Source organism: Echinops telfairi, unplaced genomic scaffold (assembly GCF_000313985.2).
Source record: "Echinops telfairi isolate 266 unplaced genomic scaffold, ASM31398v2 ScPeMD7_23;HRSCAF=83, whole genome shotgun sequence".
Classification (NCBI taxonomy): Eukaryota; Metazoa; Chordata; class Mammalia; order Afrosoricida; family Tenrecidae; genus Echinops; species Echinops telfairi.
This window is the reverse complement of record NW_022103920.1, coordinates 58,902,834-58,921,922: the sequence shown is the minus strand read 5'-3', so window position 1 is coordinate 58,921,922 and position 19,089 is coordinate 58,902,834. Positions and strand designations below refer to the sequence as shown.

The following is a 19,089-nucleotide window of genomic DNA, read 5'->3' as shown; positions in this document are numbered from 1 at the left end:
GTCCACCCTCATCATTCCCTGGGGATCTTGCTGCTCCCCTCCCCTGCTGTTCTGCTGCACTCCCCCAGTGCTTTGCCTCAGTGTATCACGTCAATTCTTAATGTGAGCAGATAGCCTCCTCTTTCTCCCTCAGAACAGTTGATAGATTCGAACTGCTGACCCTGACGTGAGCAGTTCAATTCATAACCCACTCTACCCCAGGGCTCCATAGTTTCCATGATTATTCATTTAAACGAATGGAAGACCCCCACCCCACTTTCCAAAGAGCATATAATACCTGAGACTAAATCTAGAAATTTAAAAGACTTATACCAGGAACACTACAAGAAACCAAGAGACCTCCATGAATGGACAAACATTACATGCTTATGGATTGGAAGACTTAACATTATGAAAATGCCAATACCACCCAAAGCAATCTGCAGATGAAATGTAGTCCCAATCTCAATAAATGAACGGAAGTACTATAACTAGCACATTACTAACCTTTTCATAGTATTTACATTGCATTCTTGTTTATTTACAACTTGTTTGTGTTTGCTTTGTTTAATTCTTCAAACACGGCATTCGTCTCGTGGCACATAGTGTGCAGTGACTGAAACGGAAGGAAAATATGTCCTTTGGCTTAGAAAATATTTTGGCTACTGAAGTCTTTGCCTTTAAAACTTAAATTTTTAATTAGTCATGAGATTTTATGGAAGAAATTGGTTCTTTCCTTCCAAGCTTAATTACAATCTTTGTTTCTGCCTACATTGCAGATGGATGGTATTGTGTACTAATGAAGGGTTCGTCTACCCTCTTCAAATATAAATCTCCAGTTTTGATTTGATGTGCACTTGAAATTTTGAAACTAATTAAGAATGAATGCATTTTTCAAGGAAATGGTTTGGTCTCCATGATTTCCCCATATTCCCTCATGCGTTTTGTCACAGGCATGATTGTTAGCCCTGAATTTCCAGGAACATCTTCACTGCAGGTTTAGCATCTCAAAAGAATGTTTAATCTTTATTGTACTACAATCTAAGAAGAATTTTATTTTGCGTAGTCTGCAGTTTTAAAAATTATGTCTACCAGCAAATTCTACCTGAGATCTTTACCGAGGGAATCCTTACTCTGTTTGCCTGTAGGGATGTCATTGCCAACTTCCCAAGGGCATCAAGTGACCCTCTCCCGAATGTTGTTATTAAAATATCCATTGCTACTAGGTATCTTCACATATCACAGGAATGACCACCACTGATTATTTTGTTGTTATCATTATTATTGTTACTATTTGTTATAATTATAAAATTGATGCCTCTATATAAAAGTTACAAGTTACTTCCTTGCTTACTTCCGCTTATTAAATGTCTCTTCCTTTGCCCCTCCAGGTTGTTTGATGTGTGCACAGTGTCACGAACGGACAGAGAAACTAAACTAACATTAGTTTTTGAACATGTTGACCAAGACTTGACCACTTACTTGGACAAGGTTCCGGAGCCTGGCGTGCCCACTGAAACCATAAAGGTACCAAGAATCATCTCTCTCCCCATTGAAACAGTCACTGCAATGTAACAACATTGTTTCTGTACGAAAATTGCCAGAAATAGAGCCTTTGGAGCTTAAAATATAGATAAAAATATATCAACCTGAGTGGAATGTTTGAAAAATGGGATATATGCTAGTACCAGTTTTAGGACCAAGTGTAAGCCATTTTAGTTTTAATATACAAGGGTAAGTAAAAAAGTGTTGCTACAAAATCATAGAAGCCCTTAGTAAGCAAAATATCAAAATGTGAAGCTGTTGTTTTTTTAACATATCTCCCATCTAGGTCCATATACTTCTAAAGGTGATATTTCCATCTCTCTCATCTTTCCCCTGAAGAATTCCATGCTCTTTGAATGAGACCACATCAAAATGCCAGTTTTGGCATCTTTGAAGGACTCAAATTGTGTTCTTTTTAAATATTCCTTGAGTTTGGGGAACCAAAAGAAGTCTGAAGGGCCCAGATTGGTGCTGTCGGGTGGATGGAGTAACATTTCCCCCCAAAATTCTCATAGCACAGTTCTTGCTATACTAAATCTTTACAGGGTACAGTCTATGTATTAGTACCAAACGTGTTCCAGGTGCATTGTCATGATGAAAAGCATCGTGACATGGCATCTTTCCTGGTCTTTTTCTCACTAATGAAGTTTTCCAATTTTTAAAAATTTCATAATAATCCCCTGCGATCATCCTGTGTCCTTTGAGAAAATCTATCAAGATTACCCCCTTGAAATCCCCAAAAATAGTCCCCTTGACCTTCTGAGATGAGTTTTCTGCCTTGAATTTATCTGGCCCAGTAGATCCCCTCAGAAGCCATTGTTTTGATTAGACCTTTTTAAATTTCTTTTGGAGGCCCCCACCCTAGTAAGACTGAGACAAGAGCACTGCGGAGGGAGCTCGTCTGCAGCCCCCCAGTGATTACCACAGAGATACGTTTAAATAAAGTTTGTTTGGAATAACGTCTTACAAGTGTGACCTGGAATCCTGGTAGCAATACTCTTTGGCTTGCATGCATGGATGTGCGACTGTAGATGCCTTTGGAAAATATTCTGCTCTATAAACTTTCAAAATGTGATGTCCCCATTCTCCTATTAACTTGGCACTGAGCATTGTCTCTGTAGTAAATTATCTTTCCTGTTATGTGACAAGACTTCTCAGGTATCGTGTAAACTCTACGAGAATCAAGTGTGACTTTTGGACATTCTAAGCACAAACACATTGGATGAACTTGGCAATAAAATTTTATAAATAGAAATGTGAAGCACTGAAGCTTCCGCTGGAGATCAGTCACTGCTGTTCACAGAACACAGTCTTCTGGCTCAAGACCACATGGCCTCTTTTGATGGCTTAATCTTGGAATAAAAAATATATTTTATTTATTTAACTCTATTATCGTAGAACGAACTCTGTAGAGCTTGGGAAAGCCAGAAAAACTCTAGGTTTATGTGTTTGTATGGGTCATTTTTTTCTGTGAATTGGATTTCAGTTTATCTTCAGCTGAATGTGTCTTAGAGATTTCTGTTGATGATACTATTTTTCAATAAGGGATAAAATGTACTATTAGATTTATTTTACAAAGTCCAGACTTCAGAGACTCATACACACTCTTAAGAGCACCTGTTTTATGCCTCTGGGAAAGATCTGTTGTCATGAATCATGTCTGCCTGCAATAAACAGTGGCTCTGCTGTCAGGATGGGATGCCCAGGGCTGATTTAGCATTCCTGATTTGACGTAATGCCCAGCGACTGACTGGTCCCGTGTGTCCTGCTAAGGAAAGACCCAGATCCACCTCTCCTGTCCCCAAATGGAATGGTGCCCTGGCCCCTCTCGGCTCCTGGTGGTCTCCACTTTGCCTGAATTACTAGCAGGTGATTTGTCTCATCTTTGTAGGACCCAGAGCAAATTAACATGAAAATATCACTTCTTCAAAACAAGGCAGGCTTCAATGCCCTGTCGCTGCTGGTCATTAGCCATCTGCCACTGACACTCATACTCTGTTTATCACATTTGAAATTCAGAGCAGATGTTGCATAATAAGGTGATCTCAAACACAAGGCAAGAAATTCAAAGAATAGAGACTCCACAAAAATGATTAAGTCCTGTAAAAAAATTTTCAGTATAACATCTTCTTGGTTGGGTTAGTTGAAGAGGCCATTAAAAAAAATTTTTTTTAAAGCACACACATCTTTCCTAGTGTTTAATGAAAAACACAGTAACTTAAAAAAATAACATTTAGATCACTCAGAGAACTGTTTAATAAAATTTGTTTTAATAAAGACAGTTGAATGTTATCATAACAGCAGTTTTAGTGCAAAGAATTAACAGATGCTGCTTAGGTGGATGTAGTGTTGACAGCTTGTGGGATGGGTCTTGACACACAGCATGACATAGTTATTCTTGCAACACCGAGCACTGTTGGGTCTCTCAGAGCTCAAAGCTCGCCAACATGGTTTCTCAGTCGGTTTATTTTCTCTTTGGTTCTCAAGACTGATCCTGTCTTCCCTTTGCTACTCCGTCCTCCAACCCTCCCCGCCCCTGCCCGTGCCACCGCAACCAACACCCCCCCTGCCCCTGCCCTTTGCCTCCAGCTCTCATGCCAGTTCCTGGATGTTACGGTTTTTTTATCCCGAGAACTCACAAGCTTTCAGTGCTGCTGCCCTTCCATAGAGACACGCTGCATTGATGTGACTATTGTAGCATCAAAGCCAATTGATTTATGTGCATAATTGGTTGTTGTTGGGTGCTGATGAATCAGTTCCAACTCACATCAACCCCCACAGGGTAGGGGAAGTATACTGCCCCACAGGGTTTTCCTGACTATCTTTATAGGAGCACTCAGATTGTCAGATCTTTGACCTGCACAGCCCTTGACTTAGAACTATCCCTCTTGGGATAGCAGGTTGAGAGTGCTTTATAAGAAAATCTAGGAACCCTTAGGATATTAGCTGTGTGTCTTTTTTTAAGAAGTGCTGGTGGTCTAGTGGTTATGAAGTGGGCTACTGATTGCAAGGTCAGCAGTTCAAAACCATCAGCCTCTCCATGGGAGAAAGATGGGCTTTCTACTCCCATAAAAAGTTAGTCTGAAAAACTCACAGAGGTAGTTAGACCCTGCCCTATAGGGTCACTATGTATTAGCATCAACTCATTGGCAATGAGTTTGGTTTTGGTGTTTGGTCTGTTTTTAAAAAACATTATCAAAATTTTCATCAGGTATATATATTGCAGCTTTTCCCATACAATAGTCAGAGTCAAGTATATTCTCCTAACCAATTGAAAGGTGTTTTTCCACGTAGACTGCCATCCCCACATGTATGTGTATCTATTTTTTTCTTTTATTGAGGAACATCAGACCTATTGTCAAGCAAAAGTTAAGTAGCCAGTCACAGAGTAGGCAGAAGGTTAAATCAGAGTATAGTACCAGCCCATCAGGCATTGACTCAAATAGGAGGGGAGGGAGTCAACATTTGAGTTGACTCCCCCTGGAGGGAGCTTTGTGGAGTGGGTGGAAGCTGTACAAACGTGGAAGCTGTACAAACGTCGTAACGTACTCCCCAAACGCTGACATTCACACCAGAAGTGTGGAGAGAAAGGAACTGTTTCGTGTAATTGCCCTCTTTCATGCCCCTCTGAGTAATTTGTATTTACTTTTCCACTCTCTTCATCAGAAACATACATGTTGTCTCTTTTTGTTCCAACTGAAAACTTCTAATAACCCAGAAACTTCTCAGGGAGAACATTTTTTGGTAATCAAGACTCAGAGGACTCTCCCAGAAACAAATCTTTACATGATTTTCCCACTGTTTCTATTCACTAAAGATATCAGGAGGGAAAGAGGGTAGGATTGTGCAAATACAGATATCTAAAAGTCTGTTATAACAAAGTATAAGAGTTCTTTTGTTTCGTTTCGTTTTGGTTTGTTTTGTTTGTTTTTTGTTTTAAACAGGAAATAGGAGGTTTAAAAAGCACTAAGTGTCTTTCTAAAGATACTGGAAGGCTGACTCACTGAAAAAATACTGACTCACGAAAATAGTACAAATGATGCTTCTCATTATTCTTATTCCAACTCATGTAGCGCCCTCACGATTCATTCTGTGACCCCTCAGCAATTGCTCCACTTCTAATTGCACTTTGGCACGTTATCCCATTTTGTCCCCTTCATAGCTTTGCTGAAAATTATCTCATTTTTTTAGTGCTTATCTTTCTCAACTAGCAGGTAAGAGAATTGCAGCTAAGACTTCAGTTCACTCCACTACAATATCCCCATTGCCAGCATACTACCAGAAGCACTGGGGCCAGGGTGGGGGGCTCAGTAAACATGTGTTGGTATCTATGTGGGTTCTTACTTTATCCCTTCTGGATGCAGGCATCACTGTCTTCATTGTGCAAGAGAGGAAGTTAGAATTTTCAAGGATAGTTTTCTTATCACAGAAAAATGAGTTAAGTGATCTCTTATCCCAACAAACCCATTTGACTGCTACATAGTCAGTTCTTCATAGTACACTAGGAGGGATTTCTCTATTGTACCCAAGACTTGTTTGGTTATCTTTGTTTAGAGATAGTCTAAAAATCGTCATTTATCTCCACCAGAACAATAAAGCACTTTTCCCCTTTAATATAGTACTGGCTTAACTTAATTCCAGAGATTGTCTTTTCCTTTCAATGTTGGACTCTTGTATATGTTTTATACTATGGAAGGGGAAAAACCGAGTTCAATGAAGAGACTTATTTATATTGTGAGGTTTAGACCCGTCTCACTTCTCAGGAATATATGCCTAAATGACACTTTGGTAGAAAGACATTTTACAAACTTTAGTGAAAAGTTTTCAAAGGCTTACTAAAGTATTCACTATCAGCCCCACAAGAAGTAGAAGCTACTTCAAAGGATCAGGTTATCTGAAATCTAATTTAAATACTCCCCTGTCGATGTAAATTTGGGTTTTTATCTTTGTTAAACAGAAATTTCAGACGGCGGCTGTATGTACTACATAAAGAGCCCAGATGGCATAGTGGGTTATGCATTAGGCTGCTAGCTGCAAGGTCAACAGGTTGAACCACCAGCCACTCTGTGGGACAGGGTTGATACTGTCAACCTTCAACGCTACCAGAAAGATTTACAGTGGCAGAAACCCAAAGGGGCAGTTCTAGCCTGTTCTATAAGAGTGCGTGATTCAGAATCAACTTGATGGCAGTGAATTTTGTTTTTGTTTTGGGTATGTACTATGTAGTTTAGAAGTTAAGAATTCCCCATTCATTCTGTTAGACGAATTACTAACAACTTGTCGTGTTAACATCATTAAATTATGTAACAGTGGATGACATCTAGAGAAAGTATCCATTATTTATCTAAGAGAATATTCTATGCCCCATACTAAGTAAGGCCCAGGGCCAGCAGGGTGGGGGGAGACTAATCAATCAGGTGAACAATTGCCTTTACGAATTCTAATGCATTTAAGAAAGTGATGGTGGATTCGAGTAATACATGTTGAGTGAGCGAGTGCTTTCATAAACCATCCTGGACTAATGCCTTACAAATCCCGTGGAGACAATGAAGAGCATCAGATGTCTTCAGCATATGATAGTGTTGTATTTGTATCATTCTGTTCCTCCTCCTCCTCATTACCGTCAAAGAGGGAAATTCTCCTGAAATACTGATTAGTGGAAAGTCAAAAGAGGGAGAGTATGACCTTCTTCTAGATTCATATCACTAAATCGAGTATCTGGGTACTGTAATGGTGTTCAGTCTTATGAAGTAAAAGAGAATTCATGGAGGATTCGAGACGAAGAAGTAGCCTAACAATGGACCAATCAGAATTGTGAACAGGAACACCAAGGAGGTATGCAATCCTTAGAACAACCAGCCATGTGCGATCACAAAGGCAGCATTTGCCCAGGGATAAGGCTCAGAAGCCAGAAAGGCCAGGGACAGGCCTGGTTAGTACTTGGAGGGGGAGAAGCCAGGAAGGAAGATGGAAACGGGAAGTACAGAGAGGAAGAAGGAAGAGTGCTGTTAAGTTGGAGGGACGACGACCTATTTCACAGAACTAAACAGGTCTGAATTATGCAATGGAAACCCAATTTGCTCCGTAAGCTTTGACCTAAATCACAATGAAAGAGAGAAAAATAATAAGTGAAATAATCACTCTAAACCCTGGATATTATCATCCAGTGGTTGGCTTAATTTACATGCCTAGAAAATAGACTAAGACTAACACATTTTTCAATTGAGTGACCTGCTAATAAAAAGTGGATGGAGGCCTAGGTGAATACTGTGACTGTATTTCTCCCGTTTCAGTCAGTGAATTACCTGGATCGCCACCACATGCTGATTGAAAACGCAGTCCTTCCCTCCCTGATGCTCCAGCCCCAAATAGAATCTCACGAGGGGTTCTTTCATAAGTACCCTGTTATAATGCTTACAAAGAGCTCTGGTGGCATTGTGGGTAAGCATTTGGCTGCTAATCTAAAGGATGACAGTTCAAACCCACTTAGTGGCTCTAGAAAAGCCTGTGGAGTTCTAGAAAACTTAACTCTTGTCACAAGGGGTCGGTCACAATGTCACAAAATCGGCTCCCTGGCATATAACAATGATGCTTTTAGACACTGAAGTTTAAGCATGTGGCCTATCTTTTTGACATTTAACACAACCAGGAAATGGAAAACGTCAAACCTCTGGAATAGTTACTTGGCCTGTGCTTAGGTCACTCTAACCATTCAGAAGGTAAAAGTCAGGAGTGAGTTTTTAGCTAAAGTTGTCCCTCTGTGTGATACTTCTCAAAAAGCACTGAAGTTTTATTCCTTAAACTCTATTCTTATTAGAAAAAGCCAATTCCTTAAAGGCAGTAAGAATGAAGACATGATAATTCAGAAGTTTTCCCAGTTCTCTGGAATTTGTTAGCCATTTGCATACTTGTGAGTGTACTTGGTCAGAATTTCTAATCACCCTGTTCAACAGGTGAAAGACCCAAATGATGAACTATATGAAAGGCTTACAGCCTTAGATTTTTACTGCTGGCTCAAAAAGGCGGCCAAAGACACGTATTCAGGAATCCCCTTTCGGGTTCATGTATTAGAAGCCATGGATGCTCAAAATCTAAAACAACTCCCTCTCCCCCAGTTGTGGCTCTAAGCCAGGGGTCCTCAAACTTTAAACAGGGGGCCAGTTCTCTGTCCCTCAGACCCATTGGAGGGATGGATTATAGCTTTTTTTAAAAAACTATGAACAAATTCCTATGCACACTGCACATATCTTATTTTGAAGTAAAAAACAAACGGGGCAAAAACACCTGGCGGGCTGGATAAATGTCCTCGGCGGGCCGCATGTGGCCCGCAGGCTGTAGTTTGAGGACGCCTGTTAAGCACTTAACAAACATAAGCTAGTAACTTTGTAGAGGTTTTATATTTACCACTGTTCTCTGCTGTCCCTGACCATACTTGCTAATTTATTTCCTTTCTTGGACAAAACCAAGGAAATATTTATCATTCTACTCTAGTTTCGTCACATTACTTTTAGAATGAAAAGTTAAAATAGAACGTAGAGGATTAGGAAATGCAGGGCATGGGAGGTTACCCTAAGAGTTATGTTCCTGAACAGCCGCAGGAAAGGTGGATGTTCCGATGGGAACGGAGCAGTAAGCTATTAAAGGACATGGAGACAGTTATCCTCAACTTAAGGGATTCTACAAAGATAGTTAGTATGGAATGAACACTTGAAGTGCTCCTCATCAACATTTTCTCTTTCACTAATCTATCCCATGTTAACGTTCAGATTCACAACTGAGAAATGCACCATCCCCCAGAGCTGAAACCCTGAAGAGTGTGTTCCTTTGTGATGGAGTGAGAGCTGACAGAGAGGGTCCGAGCAATGTGTGTTAGAGGTCAGGAGCATGGAGTACAAAGTGAAGGGGAAGAGGTTGGTAGTAACAAGGGAAGTGCTTGGGGCACAAGGAGAGCTTTATGCATCCCAGGTAACAGAGGCTTGCTTAACGCACGTGGTTATGCTGAGTATAAATTTCTGAAACATTCTATTGCTAACACTTTTTTTGCTTTGCAAAGTTATTCAATCTTTTTTGCTTTATTTATTTTAAACAGTTTAATTGGCACATAATCCACATATCATACATTCAATAATTTATTCAGCTCAAGAAGAGTTGCACAATCATTATCACAATCAATTTTAGAACATTTTCCTCTTTCCTGTATTAGATGCTATTAGCTCCCCAATTTCCTCTAACCTCTCCTGCCATATACCCAAGAAACCATTAATCCAGTTACTGCCTCTATAGATTTACCTATCCTGTGTTTCATATACAGAAAAACGCTACCGCCCCCTCCCAAAAAGGAGAAAACCCAACCAACAAACAACAATAGTACAGTAACACAGAGTGAAACATCCTCTGTCCCCATCAAGATTATCACAATAATTGTAGCAGTTTATCCTATTAGATCCTTTAATATTTCAGCCAGAAATTAAAGATGAGCTAATTTATGTCTTTCACTAAAAATGTACCAATCAAATTGATGACATCTGAGTACGTGAGTATCGGTTAGGTTTTGTTGTTGACATCATCTGTACCAAACGTTGCCATGATCCTTGCAGCCTGGATGCGCATCTTGTCGTTCCTAAAAGACCTTGATAGATATTGACCCTAGGATCTTGGACAAAAGTAACTTGTAAATTACATGAGAATGAATGAAGAAAAGAGTTGCACTTTGGTATCCTCCCAAGCTGAGAGATTTATGAAAGCGTCCCACACCGAGAGAAAGGACTCCCGTCCTTTTCTGTTTCAGCTCTACCATCGCTTTCCCTACCAGAGTTTCACAGGACTTCTTACTTTATTTATCACCAAGTTCCATAATTAACATATGGTTCATGTTATTGATTTCTCAGGTTTCAAAGTAAAATAAATTGAGCTTTCTTCCACATTTAGAATATACAGTTTTTCTAAGGAACTCTAAACAAAGACATGCATTATTTGTAAGTTAAAGAGCAGCTGCCAGAAAACAGAAAATTAGGAATGGAGTCATGGGTGAAATAATGGAGATACTGTTCAGAGGTAACGCTTTGTACAGCAGGAAATTTTCCTTAGAAAGGAGACAGCTGAGTTTGCTTGTAAATTTTGCTAGAAACAGGCCCAATATAGTAACATTTAGTACTGGTTCAAAGACTGAAGACAGCGCTGTGAGCACTAGAGATTCAGCAATTACCCACTTAAAATGGTTTTGTATAAAGTCCAAACTTCATACTTTCTAAAGATAGGTGTGCATGGGGAGGCTACTTTTATTGTAATGAGTAGATTCAGATATACACGAACACCCGTCCGAGAGTAGAGCAGTGCCGTCTAGACGTAGAAACAGTGGGTGATGTCACAGGAAACGTTCATAGATCAGACTACAGAAATCCACAACCTGAAATAATCATAACTAAAACTGAAAGGTAGATGATTGCAAAAAATATGGCAAAGATTTCACAGCCTCAGCATATAATAAGCTCTTACAAACCAAGAAGCAAATGGATTCCTGATTTAAATATTGATAAAGAGCATGAATAGACACATTCCTAAAGAAATACATGTATACAGAGCGGCTAGTAGGCATGTTAGCGAATGTTCTCAACCTCGAAAATAATCAGAGAAATTCACATTCGAAATTACAATGTACTATGATGAGATGATTAAATGAATCATAAAAATCCACCTAATATAAAGAATCCTAATTTTGAAGAGTAATTTACTAGAAAAAGACAAGATCCAAACTGTGTACATGTATAGCTATCTATAGATAGATAGCAACAAGACAAACATACAAACACACTGCCATTGGCTTAATGCCAATTCATAGTGACACCCTATATGGAATTTCTAAGACTAATTCTTTATGGGAGCAAACATTCTCATCATTCTCCCTCAAAGTAGCTGGTGGCTTTGAACTGCTGACCTGGCTGTTAGTAGTCCTACCCCTGACACATAGTGCCACCAGGACTTGATAGGTAGGTAGGTAGGTAGGTAGATAGATAGGTAGATAAGGCAGTCGGTCAGTCAATCTATAGCTAGGTAGAACATATTATGATCTCAATTTTGAAATTTATTTCAAATGCATAGAAAAAAACTAAAATAAAATAACACTGATGTTACCAGTGTATATTTATGATTAGAACTAGCATAAATATACTATAATGTACTACTATGACATTGAACCGTATGAAGTTGCCAATAGGCAGCTACTTTTACCCTACAAAAATTTGTCAATTTCACATGATTCCATAAAACAAGAGGGCATTTTCATGGAGGAAAGCTTTTTATTACAGGGCAGTGGAAATTCTTACATCTGCATCTTCTATGTGTTACATTCAGCTGCTTGCTGGATTGCCTTTTAAAATATGATTCATAGTTCTTTAATTCACAAATAGAAAATGTGTGGAGTTGTTGAGCTTGACAATCCAAGTACTCCAGTGTGGCATTTGAGCTGGGAGAAGGCTATTTTAATATATAACTCAACATAAGAATTATCACTTCTTTTGCTGTTAGGCAACACAATTGAGATCTTGTAACATCATCAGTGTGCATACATTAAAAACATCCAGCCCATGTTTGTGGATGAGAGTGATGTTGACAAAATGGCCGAGGTTGAAAGACTAGGGAAAATCGATGCCATAGGTTATTCTAACAAGACTTCAGGATATTGTCATTATCTTCTTTAATCCTTTTGCCATTTTACCATTAAATAGGACACTTTGTTTATAAATGGAAATAACTGCTGTAAAACAGTACATTTTAAAATCATGTGTGCACATAGGAAAAAAGTTACAAGGGTAGGTACTGCCATAGGTTTCTGTTAGTCTCTAGAACGTTCATTTGTTTTTTATTATTTGAAATTAGCTTTTAGCTTTATTGCTTTAATGACTTCACAACAATTTTATTACATATTTAAACAAAGGCTTTTTATTAAGTACATTACATACTATACTTGAACAAAAGCTTTTAAAGGAGGTATGTGTTAATTCTGTGCCTCCTAAAATAGAGACGTTTCTTTTCAAATCATGGTCTTATAAAGTGAAATAATTATTTGAGACTTGAGCAATCTTCATAACATATACTTACTCTTAAAACAACACATTTTTATGTAACTTCACTATGGAATCAGAAACAGCCTACATTTGTCCAAAATTAAAATGAAAATGATGCCAAACTCAAGAAACTTGGGGTATGTTCACTGTTTGTTAAGCATTTGGGGGAAGGTTTGTTCAAATCCGTTATCTCGTCCATGGAGGCCCTCTGAACATGAAATACAGATGATAGTTCATGAAAACTGCCGAGGACACAAGGATAAACATGCTGGCACTTTGAGTAGTCCCTGTACCGGATTTAGAAACTGGTTTCATCAAACAAATTAAAAATCTCCTTTTCCCCAGACTGAATCATTTACACAGTAGCCTAATCGTTATATTCCAACTTAGTGCTGTGGGCCTGGAAGCCACCGACAGGTACTCTCAAAGTAGAGGCAACAAGCGGGGCACTTCATGATAACCTGAAAGTGTAGTTAGGAGAGCCCCATGTCAGTGGGACAGAACCTACTGAACTTTCCCCAGCGAAAATAGCAAAGCCCTATCACTCAGTGATTGATGAGCAAGTTGCTGAAAGAAATGGGCTGGAAAATCATTGCCTTGTCTTTTCCTTGCCACAGGAAAGGCCTAACAGAGTGGTCTCTATTCGTGTCCCCGTAAGAGGCCTAACGAAGCATCGAGAAGGTTTATGAAGCCAGGAAACATGTTCCATCCAGCTGCGTGCTCGATTGCCTTTTAAAATACGAGTCATAGTTCCCTAATGCACAAATAGGGCACGTGTGTGGTTGGATGGTCTTGGCTATCCAACTGTTAACAGTGGCATTTGAGCTGAAAAAAGGCTGTTTTAACGAGGGGATCCTAATTAGCCTAAAAATATACCTTGGAAAAAGTATCCATTTAATGAAAACGTCAACGTCAGCTAAACTCATAAATGAATATAATATTTTTATTGGTGAGAGATTCTTTGGGAAGCACCCATTCCATTAGCCCAATGGAACCAGATCTTCCAAATGGGTCAGCAGTGAGTGATGTAACTCTCTTGGAAGCCTGAGTAACACACAAGCCAGGATCTGTCCTCACACACACACACACACACACACACACACACACACTCAGTATTTCACACGCACTTGCCTTGCTAATATGTCCATAATCATTCCCGGAGATTCAATTGCAGACCATCCAGTTTTCATGTAAGAGGGGATATCGGAAGATGAATTAGAGTCCTGTTTATGAATGTTTCCTTGCTGGGCTGGAACAAGAAGGGCCTATGATTTAGTTAGTATGTTCTCAGTACCTTTTGGACTACAGTGTTTGAATTTTCATAAAAATACTTACTTTTATTATCAGAAAGCAGGTATCATTTAAGAATATATTGACAGTGTACATTAAAGAGACTCAAGTTGCATTTTATAGCGAATTTTAGAAGTGTTTTTACGAGATCAGGTTTTCCTGTGAATGACTTCTCTCTTGTTTTACTTTTTGATGTATTAAATATGTCTTCTACTTCCCTAACTTCTTCCCAGGCCTGCATTCAAGTTTTGAGTTAGAAAAAATATTAAACATTCCTGAAATCAGTAGATCTCCTCTCAAATTATGTTTACAGAAGTACAGCCTATCTATTAAAGTTATTCCCAGGCCTTATATCCGGTGGAGGTGGGCATGTGCTTCTTGCCAGAGGGAGTTGGAGAACTGTTAATTCCAGTTGGTGGTGGAAAGATAAACTGCCTGTCCCTATAACTAGCTCCTTGTGGTGAAAATATGACCATCCTGAGGTCGACGCTCTAACATAGGCTTGGGAAAGCCCCCTTGGAAGTTAAAACCCACTTCCTCTTTCACCCGAGTCCATTTGGTAATCCTAGTTGCCTTCTACCTCCTCCACCCACCATGTCCCACTGCGCGCCCCCTCCCTTCTAGATGGCCTTACCTCTCTTAGATCAAAACCCATACTTTGTTCGTTTGCTGAATCCCCTGGTTTCTGTGTTCCTTATGTGCTCAGAAACAGACTCTCTCTCCTCGTATCAACTCTTACATTCACTACAAAGCTTAGGGCAGAAGAAAATGTCAATTAAATAGGTGCTTATTCATGCACGAGTATCCACTACTTCAGACCACCAACATTTCACTATATGCTGTGCCCCACCACAAAATCAAAATGTCTCTTTGCTGTGCCTTTTTGAAATAAGCTTCGGGTTTCCCAGATTTGTTCTAAAACTCTTCACAGTGTCATTTTCCCACTGCAACTCTGCAGCTCTCCTCCTGGGACTGGACTTTTTAAAAAAAAAATCATTTTACTAGGGGCTCATACAGCTCTTATCACAGTCCATCCATCCATCCACTGTGTTAAGTACCTTTGTACATATGCTGCCATCATCGTTCCCAAACCTTTTTCTTTCTACTTGAGCCCTTGATGTCAGCTCCTCATTTTCACCCTCCCTTCCTCACCCTCCCTCCCTCATGAACCCTTGATAATTTGTAAATTGGTATTATTTTTTCATGTCTTACATGTTGTCCTTCCCCCAGGGAGGGGGTTATATGTAGATCATTGTGATCGGTTTCCCCATTTTCCCCCCACCCTCTCCTTCCCCTCTCTTCTGCTATCACCACTATCATTATTGGTCCTGAGGGGTTTATCTGTCCTGTATTCCCTGTGTTTCCAGCTCTTATCTGTACCAGTGTACATGCTCTGGTCTAGCGGGATTTGTAAGGTAGCATTGGAATATGATAGTGGAGTGTGGGGGAAGCATTAAAGAACTAGAGGAAAGTTGTATGTTTCTTTCTTTTTTTTTAAACATTTTGTTGGGGGCTTATGCAACTCTTATCACAATCCACACATAGATCTATTGTGTCAAGCACATTTGTACATTTGTTTCCATCATCCTCAAAACATTTCCTTTCTGCTTGAGTCCTTGGTATCAACTCCTCATTTTCCCCCTCCCTCCGTACCCCCCCATGAACCCTTGATAATTTATAAATTATTATTTTTTCATGTCTTATACTGTCCGACGTCTCCCTTCACCCACTTTTCTGTTGTCTGTCTCCCAGAGAGCGGGTTATATGTAGATTCTTGTAATCAGTTCCCCATTTCTATCCCACCTTCCTTCCACCCTCCCGGTATCGCCACTCTCACCACTGGTCCTGAAGGGATCATTTGTCCTGGATTCCCTGTGTTTCCAGTTCCTATCTGTACCAGTGTAAATCCTCTGATCTAGCCAGATTTGTAAGGTAAAATTGCTTTCATGATAGTGGGGTGGGAGAAGGCATTTAAGAACTAGAGGAAAGTTGTATGTTTCATAGGTGCTATTCTGCACCCTGACTGGCTTGTCTCTTCCTTGTAACCCTTCTGTAAGGGGATGTCTGATTTTCTACAGATGGGTTTTGGGTCTCCACTCCACCGTCCCCCTCATTCACATTGATAGGTTTTTGTTCTGGGTCTTTGATGCCTGATACCTGATCCCATCAACACCTACTGATCACACACAGGCTGGTGTGCTTCCATGTGGGTTTTGTTGCTTCTCAGCTAGATGGTCGCTTGTTTGTCTTCAAGCCTTTAAGACCCCAGATGCTATATCTTTTGATAGTCGGGCACCATCAGCTTTCTTCACCACATTTGCTTATACACCCATTTGTCTTCAGCAATCCTGTCAGGAAGGTGAGCATCATGGAATGCCAGGTTATTAGAACAAAGTGCTCTTGCCTTGAGGGAGTGCTTGAGTGGAGGCCCAGTGTCGGACTGGACTTTTGAGTCTTTCATGTGACATTGGTAAGGTGCTTTTCTGCTGTGACCTTTGGTCCTGTTCTTTAATTGAAGTGCCTTTGTTTGGTCCCCTAGCTGACATCGGCAGAGCCTAATTGGAAACAGAGCCACCCTTCTGAGTGACCACCAGCACAGTCGATCCCTGCAGAGGTTAGGGAGAGAAGGTGTACCCCCCTGCTCCTGAGATGGGGGCAGTTTCCCCAGACTGGAGATTCTTTTGAGTGGGTGCTGTGTATGCAAGAAATCGTGAAAGAGATTCCCATGCCTAGAATTTTTAGAAATCGAGAAAATTTTTTCCTGATTTGTTACAAGATTAGAACGCCTTATCTTTCATCCAGCAGGGCAGTTCTACCCTGTTTTATCAAGTCGCCATGAGGCAGAATGGACACATCGGCGGTGAGTTTGGTTTGGGGCAGCTAGGAGCCACAGACACCCCGACTGGCTCTTACACCTTCCTGGGGAAAATGCACCTGCCAATAATGTGCCTTGCTGATGAATCTTGAAGGGCTTTCTTTTGCCTGAATGATATTCCTATCCTATCTTTTACCTAAAAGGCCTCGGAAGCAATTGGAGTAGTGACATTTCCCATTCAAGAAAATAAACCAGCATATTTCCTCCCAGAAAATGCTGCCTCCTTGGTTTGAATCTGTTTGAAAAGCATTTTCTTCCTGGTCTGTGCGTACCACATTGTTTTGGCTCCTCTCATCACTGACCAGCTGGCTTCTTGGTGAATAGAACAGTGGGCCCTTCGCCATATTTCATGTGAGGTCTTGGCTGGGTGGCAAACAGGCAGCCTGTAGCCAGTGTCAGCAATTCAGGAGGAATTGGCACAGCAGTGCCCCCATTAATTTCTGCTTGTCACATACTGTCATGCAAGTTACACCAGAGAGGAAATGACCGTTAAAAAAAAAAGGTACCCTTGTGGCACTGGGTCCCCTCTACACGTCCCCGAGGTTAAACAAGTGGGTACAATTAGCTCCACACAGACAGCTGCAGGGAAGAGAAAGCCTACAAGTGGGCCCCACAGCAATGTGTCTTTCCTGTTAGCAAGGAGTGTCAGCTGTCAACATCTGCCATATTTTAACCCTTCAAAGGGACTGGTAAATTAAGGGGAGCTATTATCCCACGCTTTGCTGATCATTATCAATCATAATGCCTTGGGAAATTACCACAGTACTTCCCGCCTTGGTGGCAGGTTTTGTCCTTTGGGGGATTTTTTTTTTTTTTTTAATGTTTTTGCTGGGAGCAGAAAACAGTAGAGGGGGCAGAAGGGGGAGGGGCTGGCTCTTAATTATTGGTGATTTACTGCCACAGATCCTGGCAGGGAAAGGGACCAGAGCAGCAGTAAACTTCTCCTCTGTTCAAGCCGAAGAAGCTGAAGATTTTGTGGTTCTGTGTAACTTCTATTTCCAAAGAGAAGATCTTGCTGCCTGACCTTGGTAACCCGCCCTCATCAAGAGCTATGGCAGCTTTTAGGGAGTACCCGCGCCCCCCAAATCAGAACACAATTTTAGAAGAGAAAGGTGATCCAAGATGAGAGAAGAAACTCTGAAACAAATAGAGGCTTCCAAAAGCTGCTGGCTTACTATTGTTTTTAAAGATACGTGATTTAATAGAGTTCCTGACTGACCTACCCTTTGTAAGCACAGCCTGGGCTCGGGGGCTGGTTGTCCGGTGACAATCTGACTGCTAGGCAGAAGGACAGATGAGCAAGGTGGTTCCATGGGAAGTCATGTTTTTCGGAACTTATTTTGAGTTGATCATTACTTTGAATTAAACATTAAACCATTTAGAGATGAAAGGAGTGGTTTCTTACCATGTTTTAACCCCAACAGGATTTGGATTCATATTTGTTCACTGGAACTTCCTTTTGCTGAAAAGACATGAGCACTTCTTTAACAAGAATTCTTCTGTAAAACCATCAGTAGTGATGAGTGTAGAGACATACTCATCTGTATGGTTGAGCCAAGGGCAAAGCTTGGGAGGAAATAATCTTACCCTGGGTTTGCTGAAATATTCTTAAGATAGCTGAGGAAGATTCTGGCACCATGTACAGTACTTTTTAAGTAAGGATGGAAGGTCTCATTCTATAATGAAGGAGAAGTTGTTGGTGTTAAGGTGCAAGTCACTTCATGTAAGACAGAATGAACCTCCACCCAACCCTGAGCCATCCTCACCACCTGACTTGTGATTGAACTCGTGATTACAGCCACTGGGCCCATCTGTGTTGTTAGGAGTCTCCCCCGTTTTCACAGCCCCTCCACTTTACCATGTCTCTTGAGTCCAGGGACTTTATTTTATGTAGCTTTCCTGTCTTTTGGGTGTGGAAGAAGGTGGCACGATCACCAAAGAGATTGGAGATGCTTTCAGTGGTGGATATTAGTAGAGTTGTTCCAGTCCAATGACATCGTCAGATGAGATCATACCCTCATTTTATATAGATCAAAAATCAGAAGTACTAGGCCCCTAGGGACTTGGCCAAGATCTCAGAGGAAGAAGAGGCAGAACTCATGTGTCCTTGCGTTTCTTCCAGGTGAGCTGTTCACTCCATTTCACGGACAGACATAGTAGACGTGACAACAGGAGTTAAGGCCATTCCCAGTAGCAGCAGCAAAGGGGCCCATTTCCCCATTGACGGCAAGTTGTAGAAAGGAACGACAAATACAGGGCATAGATGATTCCTTCAGCAGGTACCACACTTGGCTTCTGCCATGTTCCCAGACTAAGTTTTTGAAGTACCGGTTTTAG

General features: G+C 40.6%; 1 protein-coding gene across 1 annotated transcript in view; it reads left to right on the top strand.

The window, feature by feature from the left end:
• Window positions 1-19,089, top strand: part of CDK6 (cyclin dependent kinase 6) — a 252,077-nt gene that overhangs the window by 76,315 nt on the left and 156,673 nt on the right. The window contains exon 2 of the mRNA XM_004702658.2: window positions 1,371-1,506. Within this exon, the coding sequence (XP_004702715.1) occupies window positions 1,371-1,506 (136 nt within the window). The remainder of the gene's footprint in view (window positions 1-1,370; window positions 1,507-19,089) is intronic.